Below are 17279 nucleotides of genomic sequence, written 5' to 3'. Positions count from 1 at the left end.
GTCCATGTCACCCCAATGAACAATGGAAGCACCCAGCTTATGTCACAGTCTTACAAATACTGTTTCCTATTAATAAGTAACATTAAGAGGTATAACTCTTGGCTGCCTCTTTAAGAGACTGAAGGGGAAATTCCACAAACTGCTCAAAATATTGAAACAATACTACTGTGAATCACAAAACAGTATTGGAACCTCAAAACTTACTAATTTTCCAAAGGTGCCATGGGAGATGTTGCTCTCAAATATAACTGTACCTACAAAAAAAAAAAAAAACCCTACATGCAACCTCTACCAGTCACCTTCCTCATTGCTGTGACAAATACCTGACAAAAGTAACTCAGGAGGAGAAAAGTTTATTTTGGTTCACAGTTCCGGATTAGAGTCTATCATGGCAGGGAAGACATGGTGGCCAAGCGAGAAGCCACTGGTCACACTGCATCCAGCGAGAAAGTTGAGAGCAGTGGACACTCAGCTCATGGAATGGAGTCACCCACAGTTAGAGGTGGGTCTTCCCACCTCAGACTGCCTAATCGACATAACCTCTCACAGGTGATCCTAGAACATGTCAAGCTGACCATCAATAGACACCATCGCAAGACCATATGCAGCCCTTTCCCCCAACTACACAGGTGATCCCCTACAACCCACTCTCAGCTTTACACTGCTAAGCTAAAGGTAAGTATTATGTAGAGCAGAAATGTCTGTCTGTTGGTTATATCACCAAGGATAGGGGTGGGACTCTTTATTCACCATCTCTACTAAGATACTTTCCTGGATATAAAATGGGGGCCAAATCTTTCTTTCATTTATAATAGAGGATGATAAGTACTCAGGAGAAAAGTAAGGCAGAGGAAGAGGCTGGGCAATGTGAGGGTGCTGGGGATGCCAGAGAAAGTCACCCTGAGATGAGGACATCTGAGGGAAGACTTCAAGTGAGGTCCTGAGCCCGCAGCTGCATGGAGGCCCAGCACTCTGCAGAGAGCACAGCAAGTCCTAAAGCTTGCCTGGTGTACTCACATCAGGGAGGCGGGTGTGTCTACGGCAGAATGACAAGAAGAAAGGAGGCCACTGAGGAAACAGGAATCTAGACTGGATAGGGCACAGTATGGCCATGTGAGGACTGTATTACTCAACAAATACCCACTTCATCAGTCCCATTGTTGTGGTCTGGATAAGTGTCCCACAAAGGCCCATATGCTAAAATTGATGCCACTGTCAGTAGGTAGCAGAGTCCATAGGAAGGGCTTAGGTCACTGGAAGCATATCCATGAAAGTGCCATTGGGACTCTAGCCCCTTCCTGCTCCTCTTCCCTTCTGTCCTCCATGTAGGGTCTACTTATCCTCCTATGCACTCCTGTCATGCAGCACTGCCTCACTACAGGCCCAGAGCAATGGAGCAAATGACCATGGACTGACACCTTCTCAGCTATGAGCCAACATACAGTATAGTAAAGCAAAGCTGACTAACAGAGTTACTATATAGTTCTCCTTTGAAATATAGTCAAGACCTTGTACATATAGATATACCATACTTCTAGTTAATTAAGTTTGAAAGTTGAAAAAGAAGTTTATATCTAGGTAGGAGAACTAGATAGCTGGTGAAAAGGACAAGGGTGGGGAGAGGCATTTTCATCTTTGAAGACGTATGTCTATATATTGCCTAGTTTAAAAGAGAAAATAAGTTGTCCTCACCTTTCTAGGGTTAACCTGTCTGAGTAAAGACTTTTCTCTTCAGAAGAACGCTGGAGAATAGGAAATGATGGCAGTGATGAGCTCACCAAATTAATATGATCACCTATTGAAAATGATATACACATTACTTGATTAAGACAAGTCTTTCAAAGCTGCAAACTAAAGTCACCTTATAATTGGAGAACTCTGGAACCTACAGAAATCTTTGCTAATATGTTCCCACAGTTTTCCATGTTTGAAATGAATTAAAGTTGAGGATGTTTCTATCTGCCTCAAATTTAAATTGTGTTCTGTGTACACTGAAGAGTTTCTCCCTTGCTGTATGGACTGGATGGAGATACAGAATACTCTAGCACTGTTTGTCCCTTTATAATTCTGACTCCTAATGCCAAAGCTAACTCTCTACAACTGACAAGATTATCCCTTATTACCAGATACATTTGGGCCAGCACTGTGACAGCCCTGCCGGAGTCTGGACTTGAAAGGTGTCTGAATGGAACAGTCTCCAAATGCTGAAAAGGAGCTTGTGGTGGTTTTCATATCCAGCCCATATAGTTCTGTCACGTTTGTTGTGGATGAGATGAATGATGACTTATTACGAGGCGAAGGACTTATTACTCTTCCATCTCCTTCAAAATATCAAAAGGTTTGTCACAAAGCTACAAAATACATGACTTGCTATAGGATATACAAAGAAAATAGTCTGGGATAATAAATGTAAACCTCATACCATCACTTCTTTTGTGGGCTCAGCTACTGTTAGGAGAGCATACTGTAAGGACACTAAAGTGGCACCAATAAACCTAGAATATTTGTGGTTAGAGTCCAGAAAGTATAGGACAGCCCTCAAATGTTGACAGGCTCTTGTTAGATGATGTCTCTGACATGAGTGGGTTTATATCCTAGTAGGAAAACATCTGTTAAATGAATAAACTAGTAGAATGTGCAAAAATACAGAATAAAAAGAATATATTTGCACATAAATACATCTGGCTAATAAACATTTTTTTCTGGATGGATTTAGGGACAGGTAGATATTAATATACACTCTTAAAAAACTAGAAGAATGTAGAATGATTTGGGAGAAATGATGAAATGTTCCAGAAGCTGAGGTAAGATTTCAGTAATAGGGCAAAGGTAATACCATATTCTCCTGTATAGAGAGAACGTCTACTGGAAGTAGCACTTGATAAAGAAGGCTTAACAGGAACAATAACCAGTAAAACAGAACCTGAGACTACCTCAGAATTCTGCTGCTTAAGCTATCAGTAAGAGGAAAACCAAAGCTAAGAAGTGAATACAATTTTGGGGAGACCAATGGACAATACAACTTACAATAAGTTTCACACACATCTTATTAAAGCTTTAAAGCAATAATAAGTGCTACATTTTCAGGTTTCCAAGGCCAAAGTACTCCTACTTGCCTCAACCAGTGCTTGTATCCCACTTTCAGTGTGTATGTGTGTGTGAATGAATATGCCTGGGTGAATGTATGTGCATTTGTGTGTGTGTGCGTGTGCACATATATGTGCATTAATATGTTGGCCAGAGGTTGACAGTGGGTGTCTTTCTCAACCACTCTCCACCTTATTTTTTGAGTGAAGGTCTTTCATCGAACCTGGAACTCACAAAACCAGAAAGCCTCAGAGCTTCTACTGTGTTCATCTCCCATGTACTAGGATTACAGACTTGCACCATCGTGCATATACTGCAAACACCACTAAAGCGTCTCCTTAACTTCCTGCTTTTCTGAATAGAATGAGCTATAGAGTCAACTAATAGTGATGCTTCAAGAGTACAGGCATTCTGAATTCACATCAGCTTCATCAATCAATATATGACACAACCAACTGCTGGTAGAATACCATGCAACATGATTGTGACAACGGATTTAGAATCAAAAGTCAGCTGGTATAAACAACAAATGAAAAAAGAGTTCAAGGATTAACTGTAGTAGGTACTCAAGGAAATTGGTCAGATAGAGATGATAAAAACAACTCAATATACAATCTCAATTTTAACGGGGTTCTTCTTTGAATTATTTTATTAAGACTTCAAGTCAATCCTGAGTTGAAGAGGTAGACTCAAGCCTTTGCAAACACGAAATAGAGATGCTAACACCAAAGAATTAACTTCATTTACATTCAGTGAATCAAAGAATTTGATTTTCATGCTTTTTAGCTCCTACTCTATGCAAAATTATGGCCATTATCAACATGATAAGCTTAGTATCAATGTGATACACAACTTACAATAAATAGCAAGAGGCAATCACAATAGATAAGAAGGCCTTATAATCCACACACAGACTGAGAAGCAAAAGGATTTTTTTAGTTAAAATATGCATTAATTCATGTGCGTATATAAACACGCACATCAAAACTATAATCCTATATGCAAACTTCAGTTAAACATTTCCTATTGCTCCTTCTTATATCACTACTTAACCTACCCTTGTCTTGTCAATTAAATTGATAAGTTCATTAGAGGATGGGCCTCATTTCACATTCCTTATATTCATGGTAGACTCTAGGTTCACTGGGGAATCAGTAGTTAAAATGTTTCCTAGACACCTAGGACTTAATTGGAAATGTATTTTGTTTACTATTTCTATTAAAAACAAAATGAGAAGTTCTAGTGTTTTATTATAAAAACAATGAATGAGTTATTTCATAAGCTGTATCTCAGTGTTCAGGGGCATAAAGGTCTGTAAATAACTACAATATTACTTTGCTATATACTAAATTCAAGGGTAGATACACACATGGGAGGGCGATAGCCAGACGGGTGGCTGGAAGGATGGCACAGTACCACATATGTCCACTCAGCCTTGTCTTTCAGATAATTTTAGTGTTTGAAATCCTGACTCTAGATTTCCCCGTGATTTATCATGATCTTAGGAGCCAAGCGTTGCTTCTTCACCTCCATATACATCTTATAAAATTCCTAATGAATTGAGATGAGGTTAAGTGAGATTTTATTGTACTTTAGGAGTCTCTAGGATATTTGGCTCTTGCAATACTTTAAGGATATGAAGACTAATGCCTAAAATTAATGCAAAAAGCATAAAGGAAATCACATACCAAGATGTAGAGTAACTGGTTTTTTAAAAATCAAGTTTCGTTGCTTTTGACTGAAAGTACCACTGTGCTAATTATGATATGTTTAATTTAAAAACTAAGAAATTCAGTGAAAATAATTACAATGGATTCAGTTATGAAAATGAAGTTTATTAGTCAGAAGTTCCCAATTGTTTCCTAATAAAATGATAATTATGATCTTTTCAGAGTTTTATGCCTTTAGAAGTAGGAAATTACATACAGAAGTCCTAAAAACATGTGTGGTTTTTTGTACATAAAGCTGCATAGCACTATTGAAGAGTTATTTTGGAAAATGATGCACAGTTAAGGCATATCAAATGAGTCACAGAAAATGATTTTGAATGAAATCTTTTAAGTAAAACCCAACTAGATTTATTTTTCCCTAAATTTAAGTTTTTATTTTATTAGTTGTTACTTACATATAAAATTGTATTTATTTGTTTCTCAGGTTCATAACATCAATATATCCATACTATTTCCTCATTAGCAAACATTTAGAAATACTTTACCACTAAAAATAAATTTACCTAGTTGCCAAGTACAAATCTATTTACTAACTCCTCGCTGAAGCTCAAGAAAAACTTTGGGAAAGTTTTATTTGTGAGTTGGGTGGGGGGAGAAGGAGGTTAAAATACTATTGTTTAAAATGTGAGGGAAATGCACAATGAAAACATTAAAAAAATAAACTGGTTGAGAATTTCCAGGTTTGCACCTATAGCTCTGTGCCTAAAACAAAAACAAACAAGCAAACAAATGAAAGCCTGGAAGAACACAATGCACACTCTGCACACATGTGTGACACTAAGTACGGGAGGCAAGGTAGATACTGAGCGAAGGAGGCAAGGTAGATACTGGGTGAAGGAGGCAAGGTAGATGCCTCCTATATTTCAGGACTGTAATTTGGTGTTGAACAGTGATTGGCCAAGATGAGAAATGAGAATGAAAATAGAAGTCAGGCCAGACTATATGAGGCCAAAGGAAAGCTCAGAATTATAGAAAATAAAAAAAGAAAGTAAGCAGTATTCAAAATTCCCCTATGTTTGCACAGTAATGAGATGGACAACCCAGAGGCCTCTACTGAACAGTCCCTTCATACAGTCTCTGAGGTACATCAGACAAGCCCATAGGGACAAAAAGTATTGTTGGGGCAAGTAAATGAGCAACAAGTGCTCCTAGGAGGCAGAGGAAGTGCTGTGTGTAAGAATTCAATAGTGTTTAACACTAGCTTATCACCAAATACTAGCAACAAACTAGGATTCAAATGTTCTAAGGGGATTTCTCCTTGGCTAAAAAAAAGAAAAAGAAAAAAATGCATTTCATAAGTAAAAGCCAATCTTATTACACAGCATTGGTCAAAAGGCGTCAACAAACCATTTCTAGCAGAATCACTTGTAGCATTGTTAGAATGCACATTTCCAAATCCTGCCCCAAACCAATGAGATCAGGATGGGGAAGATGGAGGTAAGCACTAAGAATGAGCATTTCCAACAAAATCCCAAGGGAGACTGGCAAATTTAAGGCTTTGATACAATATACTTGTAATTATATATGATAGTGTGGGGATGAAGACTGTTTCTTCTGTGCTCCTGACTTCCCACTGTATACGGATTTCCTAAATATTTGTATTCTCCCTACTCTCAGTTTCACTAAGTAACCATTTTTGGAACATACTTGTCTTCTAGAATACCTTAACCTTCAAACTCAAGTAAAAGAGATTTTTTTCTGTACGATATGTTATCTATCTATCTATCTATCTATCTATCTATCTATCTATCTATCTATCAACCTATCTATGACATAAACGCCCACAAACATCTATATGTATCACCACTTGTGATTTAAATCAAATATCAAAACAACTTGTAATCAATGAACCATCTAATTTTTGATTCACGTTTATTATCATCTAGTAACTAAACAATCTTAAACAGTTAATATAATTCAGGGATGAACTGAAACTCTTCCCTACTCACTGGCAATACCTTGTCTACTTGAGTAGTTCCTTTCAAGGTCATGTTGTAAGAGTCTGCCAGGAAATGGTGATGTGTCTCTACTGAACCTGAATTCAGTCTGAAAAACATTATTTAAGAAAAAAATATTTAGAGGAAAAGTTAACAGTAACAAATAAAGTTATCTGTAGAATAATAGATAATAACAGGCTAAGATTGGATAAATCTTGAAATCATCATGCTAAATAGGGGGAAAGCCAAATACAAACGGCTACACATTACATGACTCCATTTATTTCATGTATATGATATATTCACAAATCCACAAAAATCCAGAGAAACCAAAAGCATCTTTGTGATTTTCAGGAGTTTAGGGTAAGGGCTGAATAGGAAGTAAATGTTTAATGAGGAAGTGGTTCTGTGTGGAGTGATGTAATACCGTGGAACTACAATGCCACTGAGTTGTACACTGCAATATTAGTTGCAGGGGCAATTTTAGTTGGGTGATTTTTCTAAACATATGGTCAGATTTTTTTAAATCATAAAAACAAAAATCACAAGATCAAATAAAAGCCCTTCTGGACTGGAAAGATGACGTAACAGTTAAAGTGCTTGCCTATAAAGCCAAAGGATCCAGTACCCACATACAGCCAGATGCACAAGGTGGTACATGCATCTGGAGTTCATTTGCAGTGGCTAGAAGCCAGGGCATGCCCATTCTCTCTCCCTCCCTCTTCCTTCCTCCCTCCCTCCCTCTCTCTCTCTCTCTCTCTCTCTCTCGTTCTCTATATCTGCCTTTCTCTCACATAAATACAATATTTTAAAGATATTTTATCTCAAAAGAAAACACCAAAAAGAAGTTCTGGAAGTGTTGGCTACATTGCGAGCAAATATCATGGGATATGAGATAAAAGAATATCACATTCATAACATTATGAAAGCATTCTTACATCAAGCCTAATAATACTTCCACTGCTAACCTAGTTTCTCTTCCCTTATTTTAAATGTATGTAGAATTATGCCTTCTAAAACTGTCCTATTTTATCCCTTCTGAGATGCCATCAGTAGTAAGATGTACCATTATTTTACCTTCATCTAAGAAATAAAAGCCTTTCATAACTAAACTACAGCATATAACCAATTTTAATAAAAAGGATCTTCAATCTAGAAATGTTTATATATCAAAATTGGATCTAGTGATCAATGAAATGACATTAAGTTGTTAAAAGAGGGGTAATTTTGGCTTTATGTAAGCGGAAAATAAAAATCAGCTTTATATTGAAGTGCAAAATAAAATTTCCAGCTCAGGATACATTTTTTAAAATCATAGTAGTATCTGTGTATAATATATGGCATCTTGTCTTCAATTTAAATATAAATCTATTTAAATCTTACTTTGTTCTTTTCAGGAAGTGTTGACGTTTGAATAACCAGATGAAGCCCACAGTTCACCTGAAATGGAAAAATTAAATCACAAAATTTGTTCTTAGCATATAAAAATATCCCCCCCATGGTACAAATGAATAACAAAATTAGAACATATAGTGCTCCACTTTTGTCTGTTTCTAATAAATAATCACTTTCTGAGAATTTGCAGAATCAATAAAATCACCTCAAAGAGTTAAAAGGTTTCACTGATTGATTTTTTTTTTAATCCAAAATGTCTGAAGCACCAATTTAACCCATTTAGTAGCTCATGCTGTGGACATCTGCCCATCGATAAATCAATATACAGATAAAGGAGGCGGGGGTGTCTAATAATAGGTTATTTTCTCAATTATAAAATTTTAAAAGGAAAAAAAAAAAACAGACATGGTCTAAAGGAGTCTAAAAGCTTGCAAAGCAGACCAGCTCCACCTTCTGGGAGAGCCCAGATCCTGGACCACGCTGCACACCCATCCTATAATATTAAAATACTCTCCGAGAGCTTTGTGGTTCCAACCCACGGATGGATCCCAAGCCTCGGTCAGTAGACAATAGCTGGCGCAAACCTAGCATCGTTCCCGGTCGCAGTAAAGCAGCCGCATCCCCGGGGTGGGGTGGGGGGACACAAAGGCGCCATTCGGAAAGGACAATGCCCACAAGGAGAGAAGAGAAAGCAGGAAGCGCCCAACCTACGTTGTTCGCAGCCCGGCCCGACACAGAGCGGTACTTCCCGGGAATCATGGCAGGAGACACACACACACACACACACCAGGATGTTAGCTCTGCCTTCGAGGTGACGCTGCCGCCGAGACTCAGAGAGACCCAAAAGGGGTCATCTCCCAGGCAACCGGCTCAGGGGTTACCATGGAAACCTCCACTTCCGGCCTGGTCCTCTTTCCCCCCCCCCCCCCAAAACGGACCCGTCCCTCACGGGTCGTGCTAGCTTCTGGGCGTGTTGGAGAAGACTTGTGCGGCGTCGGCACTTCCTCGTCCTGTTTTTGTTTTTTGGGTTTTTTTGTTTGTTTGTTTGTTTGTTGTTTTTAAATCTGCTCTCGTAGATTCAGAGCGGGAACATCCGGAGGAGGATACAGCGCAGAAGAGGCCGACCGCATCGGTGGCTATGACAACCGCGACTTCCGGTCCGTTCCCCTTTACGGCCCGCCTCTGCGCCGCCCGCGGGAAATTTGTATCCCACTGCCTGCGTCTGCCGGGTCGGGCCCCGCCGGGGAGCGTCGCGGACGGGAGCCCGAGGAGGAAGGAGGAGACCGGAGTCTGGCCATTTGCAGCCTCGGTTTCAGCCCTTCTGGTGAGCCCAGACTGGGAGAGAAACAGCTGGACGTGGACTCGTCCCGCGAAGGGCAAAGTCGAGCCGCAGAGGCCGCCGACAGGGGCCGGGCCCGGGGGACAGCGCCTGCCCCGCGCCCTGGCTTGCCAATAAGCAGTCCCTTCCCGCCTCTTGAGCTTCTTCTGACACTAGCTGCTTTCAAGTTACGTGGTCCTGCTGAGCTGCACCCCCGTCTTGCCCTCTTCTGCCTGTGTACCCCTCGTTTAAACACTTAAATTGGGTCTTGGTTATCACTACTTGCTTCCTTCCCTCCGTTCCTGTCTTGAAGACGTCAAGCCTTCTTGGAGGGAATCACGATTCAGTCCCGTTGCCGTTGCATAAACTGAACTGTGGCTTGTAATCGGATCTTAAAAGGGGTTTTCTTTCTAGATCTGAGAAAAGTTTGCCAAGAAGTCAAGTGGCCTGTACCTGGCATTTTGGGCTTTGGATATGTGAGACATGTATATGGAATTATAAAGCCAAAGGAAACATTAGTGTTCATCTAGTCCAAACCCACCATTATGTTCGCCCAGAAGGGCTCATTTCCTCAAGGGCTTGGAATCCTTATTGTAGCTCCAATTACCAGAACAATAGTCTTTATTTTTATTGTAGCTCCAATTACTAGAACAATAGTCTTTTGGGGGGGGGGATTTTCAAGGTAAGGGTCTTCTGACCCAGGCTGACCTGGAATTCACTATGTAGTCTCAGGATGGCCTTGAACTTCCAGTGATCCTCCTACCTCTGCCTCCCAAGTGCTGGGATTAAAGGTGTGCACCACCATGCCTGGCTTAGAACAATAGTTTTATTTTTTAAATGTCTGTATTTATTTGCAAGCAGTGAGAGTTAGAGAAGAGAGATTAAAGAGGATAGAGAGAATGGGCATGCCAGGGCCTCCAGCCTCTGCAACCAGATGCATACACCACTGTGCATTTGGTTGTACGTGTGTACTAGGGAATCCAACTCTGATTGTTAGGCTCTGCAGGCAGACGCCTTAGCTACTGAGCCATTTCTCCAGCATCCAATGGTCTTTCTGCGATGCCAACCTGCTTCCCAAACCTGGACTGGATGCTTAAGATCCTTCCATCATATTGTGGAATTATTCAAAGAAAAAAATTGGTGCCACAGTTTACACATCCCTGTATGCTTTTCCCACTGCCTACTACACCAACCTTATGGTGTGTAGATAAGACCACTGTCCTTGACGTTTCTTCACCCAGGTAGTGCTGACCTTTTCAGTTCTTGGACTTAATAATTCCTTCCAAAAAAAACCCTTTCTAAATTGTCCCATGTAACATACCAGAATTATACCTCTCCCAGTCCCTGTCACCATCAATTTAAGTTATTTTTCTTTCTTAAAAATCATCTCAAATATCTTTCCTTTAGATTCCCAAGTACATATCTTCATTATTCATTCTTCACACACTCTATCTATATGCCTCTATAGCAGATTAACAGACTCATTGCAGCCGTCAAGCATTAATTGTGTGATGCCTAATGCTTCCCTCTTAAATTAGGATACAGGTTTCATATCTGTTTACCATTGTCTTGTCAGTACCTTGAACACTTCTTGCAAATTCAAGGAATTCAATAAGTATTTCTGGAATAATTAGATAACTATAAAAATAGATTAATGCAGCTGGGCATGGTGGCACACACCTTTAATCCTAGCACTAGGGAAACAGAGGTAGGAGGATTGCCGCAAGTTATTATTAAAGTATAACAAAGACTAGCAGCCATTGAGAAACAGATCCAGAAAAGATACCAAATCTGTCCTCTTATTAGTATATCCAGCCAACATTTTCTTCTAGTGCTCTAGTTAATATACTTTCTGAGTTACTAGAAAACCATAGTATATATGAAAAAGATAAATTTAATTCATGTTGATAGCAATAAGTTATTCTGGCATGGCTAGAAATCCCTAATAAGTTTATAGGGGTATTTTCTGATGTTACCTCTGACTCTGTTTCTACTTTGTTTCTTACCAATTTTGAGGATCAACTAATGAAAAATCAAATTTCTCAGTCATTCTGCAACATTATTTTGAACCTGTTGCAGACCCTGTTTTGAGTGCTTCATGCTATGTAGATAATTCAAGTGTGGATGTTCCCTGCCTTTCAGTACTTGAGGAAAATAAGAGACCACCTCAAAGGAAGGAAGGGGACTCTGAGGACTACTATACTGGCCAGCATTTTGCCTTGTAAAGCTGTGTTTATAGTTTTCTATTAATTTGCAACCTTTTTTTTTTTGAGGTAGTATCTCACTAGCCCAGGCTGACCTGGAATTAATTCACTATGTAGTCTCAGGGTAGCCTTGAACTCACAGTGTTCCTCCTACCTCTGCCTCCAGAGTGCTGGGATTGAAGGTGTGGCACCACTATGCCCTTGCAACCTTTTTTTAAAAAGTCCAACTGATAGCCAGGCGTGGTGGCACACACCTTTAATCCCAGCACTCAGGAGGCAGAGGTAGGAGGATTGCCATAAATTCGAGGCCACCCTGAGACTCCATAGTGAATTCCAGGTCAGCCTGGGCTAGAGTGAGACCCTACGTTGAAAAACCAAAAACAGAAAAAAGAAAGTCCAGCTGATGAGCTGCATAAACCTGAGACCTGAGTTCAGATCCCCAGCACCCTCATAAACCAGATATAATGCATGCCTGTAATCCCAATGTTGGGGAGGTAGAAACAAGAGCATCCCAGGGACTTGTTGGCTAGCTAGTCTAGATGAATCAGGTGAGCTCCACGTTAGGAGACAGCTCCTGCCTCAAAAGTAAGGCACAGAACAATTGAGGAAGATGTGTGATTGATATCAACCTCTGGCCTCCACACACACATGTGTACTCATTCATTGTATGGTCACTTACAGAGACTCCTATGCATACACACACACACACACCAAACAAAACAAGCTCAGTTGATTTTAGCTATTTAATTGGGCTATAGAAAATATACAAAAAAGTGAGTAAGTCTTAAGCGAACAGGTCATTAGATAACTACCTGGAAATTCTGCTCCAAATTTTTACTCTGAAGAAGCAATCAGATTTGTTTTTCAAGTAATGTGGATTTTAAAGTGAATTGTAGTATATCTGTACCAAAAATAGCTATATAACTATTAAAATTATGATGCAGCCAGGTATGGTGGCACATGCCTTTAATCCCAGTACTCGGGAGGCAGAGGTAGGAGGATTGCCATGAGTTCGAGGCCACCCTGAGACTACATAGTAAATTCCAGGTCAGCCTTGGCTAGAGTGAGACTCTACCTCGAAAAACCAAAAACAAACAAAATTATGATGCAAGTTATTTAATAACAATTATGATATGTTAAGGCAACAGACAGGTCATAAGACATTGTATGGCCACAATTTTAAAGACTTGTAGAAAAGAGAAATATATCAAAATACAAAGTGTGCCAGGCCTGGTGGCGCACGCCTTTAATCCCAGCATTTGGGAAGCAGAGGTTGGAGGATCAGCATGAGTTCAAGACCACCTTGAGACTACACTGAATTTCAGGACAGCCTGAAATAGAGCAAGAGAGACCCTACCTCAAAAAAAAAAAAAATACAAAGTCTTAGACATGGGCTGTGATATTTTGACTAATACTTAGTAAACCCTGATTAAATTCCTAAAGCTTAGTTGTATCAGATGAAGCAACATGTACTTATTCTAAACTTTTTCTTTGGTTAGCTTAGAAGCAGATATATCCAGTACTGATGGTTAGGATTTTGTAAGTGCAACTAGAAATCTTCCATTTCAAGGCTTACCTAAAGCTTTGATCACATTAGATACATTCGTGGTACAGAGGGACTGTTTACATGAAGTTTTCCACGGGCCTTCTTTCATTGCAGTACTCACTGCCGTGATACACCCACCAGACATGTCCATTTCAGTACTTTCTCAGCAGTCTGGAGCAGTTGCTACTAACTGCCTTCCTCCGTCCTGCTGCAGGCGGAATTGCCAGATACTTTTCTTGTGTTTTCATTGCTGCCACTTATTTCATCTTCCTCCCGGTCTTTTTCCCTTTTCAGATGTCTTGTCTCAGCATTTTTCCACATGGTCTTATATAACCAGACTTAGGCTAGCTTCCAGTATCCAAATCGTCCTTCTTCCTGTCATTTGCCTTTATTACCCCATAAATCAAAACTTCCATTTCACAGTGAGATTTTTTTTTTCCTAAGGGACGTATCAAAGCCACTGATTTGGTCTTATGAAAGTGTAAGGTTTAGGGACTAGTGATTAGATTCTCTAGAGTAATGTTACGGATGAAGTACTCAGTAATTTCATTCTAGTACTAATATCTCTTCTGGCTGTTAATTTCAGGAAATAATGAAATGTAAGCAAATAACTTACAGACCTATGTTTGACCAGAATGTATAATAACACAAGAACTAAGGAGTATAATGGCAAAGCTCTTAGAAGCAGATATGATAAATCCAGCCTGCCTGGGTTCACCTTTCAGCTGTACTAATATATAACTTTGAAAGTATGAGCACTACTCTTACTAATATTTTGAAAGGTAAAATCCTGTGGTGGTTTAATTCAAGTGTCCCCCATAAGCTTAGGTGTTATGAATGCTAGCTCCCCCTTGCCAGTGTTTGGCACACTCCCTGTTGCTATTGTCCACCTGATGTTGGCCAGGGGGTGATGTCCATCCTCTGCTCATGCCATCATTTTCCCCTGCTATCATGGAGCTTCCCCTCACGTCTGTAAGCCAAAATAAACCTCTTTTCCCCACAAGCTGCTCTTAGTTGGGTGATTTCTACCAGCAATGCAAACCTGACTGCAACAAACTCCATACGATGAACTTTTCTGTAATATAATTCTCTGATTTTTATTGCTTTACCACTATATTTAATTTTATTTTATATTACTTGTAAAAGCGAAGTTATATAAATACAAATACACACTGATTACCAATCTAGTGATGTCTATTCACTACGTGCTCGCTGTAAAGAAGGACCCATGCATATAAGTATATTCTTAAAACTATTTTTTACTTATTTGAGAGAGGGTGGATAGAGAATGGGTGTGCCAGGAACTTTAGCCACTGTAAATCAACTCCAGAAGCATGTACCAGTTTATGGATCTGACCTTACGTGGGTAATGAGGGCTCGAACCTGGCTCCTTAGGCTTTTCAGGCAAGTGCCTTAACTGCTGAGCCATCTCCCCAGCCCAGATTTTTTTTAATGATCCCCTCACTGTACTGTGTGTTCTTTTCACTCTTTAATTAACTAATCATTGAATCTATCTTTTTTGATTTTTTTTTTTAAACTAAAGATGCATGAAGGACCAAATTAACCCATAGGTGTTTGCATAGATCTCAGGTATTCAGGCCAAAGTACTATGGTATTGAATAGAACTTCTCTTCTGTTTTGTCATTTGCTGATTCAGAAATAAATGCAGACTGGGCTATCAAGACTGAACAGAAGGCTAGGGAGATGGCTCAGTGGGTACAAGTGCTTGCTGCTACCAAAGCATAAGGACCTGACTTTAATGCCAGCTCCAATGTAAAAATATGGGCGTGGTTACACACTGAGGAGTGTAGACAGAAGATCACTGGTACTCCCTGGTCAGACAGTAAAACTAGAAAATGAGCTCCAGAGTCAGTGAGACTCTTGTCTCAGGAAAATAAGTAGTAGAGGACACCTGATGTTTTCCCCTTGTCTCTGCACTCATTTCATGAGGCTGGGGCATGCACATCTGCACACACTTGCACTTGCATGTGACACACCACACACACACACACACACACACACACACATCAAAGACAAAAAGGAAGCTATGTGTTTTTAAAAAAAATCAAAAGATTTAATGTCGTATAGTTCTGTCTTTGCTATTATCAAGATGATTTGATAATTTTCCTGATAATCTGATAGTTGAGTATTAGCAAACTTCACTTACTTTTAAGGAAAACATGCTATTTAACAAGCTAATAAAGAAAGTCCCTCCCACAAATGTCCCTACCCTCCAGCCTCTCCTTTTTCCTTTTTATCCCTTTGGTGGGAATCAGGTTATAAAACAAAACCCCAACAAGCAGCCACATTCCCTGATCAAGGTTAAGCACATTGATACTGTTAAATGACCAGGGAGTGACTATTTCTCTTCGATGGCTATTTATTTATTACTTCATTTATTTGTAATACTGTGAGATTTATGACTCTGTCTCTGGGAGTATTTCGACCAGAGCTTTGACTCTTAGAGAAAACTTTTTTTAAAAGAAATCAAGTTAAAATTAAGCTGTATATACTTACATTACCCTAATGAATTTTATTTGCATCATTTCTATTGCAGTAAATTAATTATCTTGATTCATTTAGATCGGATCTACTAATGTCATGTAGAAAGGCCAGTGTTATATTTCCGATGTATTCACATTTGTTGTGTGACTTTTCCCAGGGAGGCATGAACTACAGCCTGGAGTCTGATCACCCCAGATAAGGCACCAACCATGCACCAAAGAAATAAGTTCACCAAAGTCTAACTTGGCATAACAGTGAATTAACTGGAGTTACTTACAGGAGCATGGGCAAGGGACCTGCCACTGTGATACATATCCAGCCCAGGCCCCTTTGTTTTCATATGGCTCAGTGTTTGTTTCATGTCCAAAATTATTCAAAATGCCATGGAGAATTACATTCATGCCATGTGTGTATATGTGTTTCATTCAGGCTATGTGTTTATATGAAACATAAATGAACGTTATGTCTAGTCTTGGGTGTCATTCCCAAGATAGCTCATCATATATATGCAAATATACCAAAATGCAAAATCAAGGAACATCTGGTCCCAAGCATTTCAGACATGGGTTGCTCAACCTGTAAAAAAAAAAAAGGGGGGGGGGGCTGGAGAGATGGCTTAGCAGTTAAGCACTTGCCTGTGAAGCCTAAGGACCCAGTTCGAGGCTCGGTTCCCCAAGTCCCACGTTAGCCAGATGCACAAGGGGGCGCACGCATCTGGAGTTCGTTTGCAGAGGCTGGAAGCCCTGGCGCGCCCATTCTCTCTCTCTCCCTCTATCTGTCTTTCTCTCTGTGTCTCTCGCTCTCAAATAAAATAAATAAAAAATTAAAAAAAAAGGGGGGGGAAGGATTTGGAAAGTGAAATACATGTGATTTTTAATATGGAACATGCAAGAGGTTGAAAATAACAAGTGCCGAGGAGCGAAACGGCAGTTGGAACTCTCCTGCGTTGCTAGGAAAATGTAAACTATTGCAACCACTCAGGGAAACAGTGTGGCATACTTTCTTTAAGGCACCGTATTCAGCAAGGCAAATCTACTCCTAGGATTTACCCAGGAGAACTTCATAAGTGCGTGTCCACACAAGTGCCCGTGAAGCCCGAAAGCAATTCAGATGCCCATGACCAGGAGGATGGATGAACAAATTCCCTCAGCAGCAGAGCAGAGCAGGCACGGCCCAACGGCATGGGCACTGTGAGGGTGGAGCTCTGTTGTCCACTTGATCTGTTTCGGAATCCACGGACACTCCTCTCGGTTGGATGTCTGACGCGGCTTCCAGGGAGGAGGAAGTCCTTTCCCCAGAGTGAGCCCAGAGTGGGCAGCCCTCAAAGAGGGAGGCTTTCTGTCCGGAAGCTCTGGGAGGAAAGAGCCTCCTCTTCCTCCCACCTGGCTTACCTGAGCTGCTTGCTGGTGAGTGCCTTCACTCACACCTGCACCCACCCTGTTTGGCTGCCCTTCCTCGGCATTGGAACCAAGTTTCCTCAGCCTTCCAGCATGGACTGAAGACCAGTGGCTCTCCATGAAGCCTCCGTTGCTGGATTGGGGCTGCCTAGGCATCCGG

At 40.3% G+C, this 17279-nt stretch overlaps 1 protein-coding gene across 8 annotated transcripts in view; it reads right to left on the bottom strand.

Annotated features, from left to right (window-relative positions):
* Window positions 1–9051, bottom strand: part of Lrrc49 (leucine rich repeat containing 49) — a 130182-nt gene extending 121131 nt beyond the window's left edge. Inside the window, exons 1-5 of one of the 8 annotated variants that reach the window (XM_045160937.1) lie at window positions 8861–9051; window positions 8138–8194; window positions 6767–6863; window positions 2124–2321; window positions 1693–1795 (exon numbers count right to left, since the gene is read on the bottom strand). In XM_045160937.1, the coding sequence (XP_045016872.1) occupies window positions 1693–1795; window positions 2124–2321; window positions 6767–6863; window positions 8138–8194; window positions 8861–8908 (503 nt within the window). In that variant the 5' untranslated portion in view covers window positions 8909–9051. Of the gene's footprint in view, window positions 1–1692; window positions 1796–2123; window positions 2322–6766; window positions 6864–8137; window positions 8195–8733; window positions 8824–8860 lie in introns of those variants that run through there. The other 7 variants (XM_004666722.2, XM_045160939.1, XM_045160938.1 and 4 more) reach the window with 7 other exon arrangements.
* Between the last annotated feature and the right edge of the window lie 8228 nt (window positions 9052–17279).

This window comes from Jaculus jaculus, chromosome 10, assembly GCF_020740685.1.
Source record: "Jaculus jaculus isolate mJacJac1 chromosome 10, mJacJac1.mat.Y.cur, whole genome shotgun sequence".
NCBI lineage: Eukaryota > Metazoa > Chordata > Mammalia > Rodentia > Dipodidae > Jaculus > Jaculus jaculus.
This window is presented reverse-complemented; position numbering and strand designations above follow the sequence as displayed.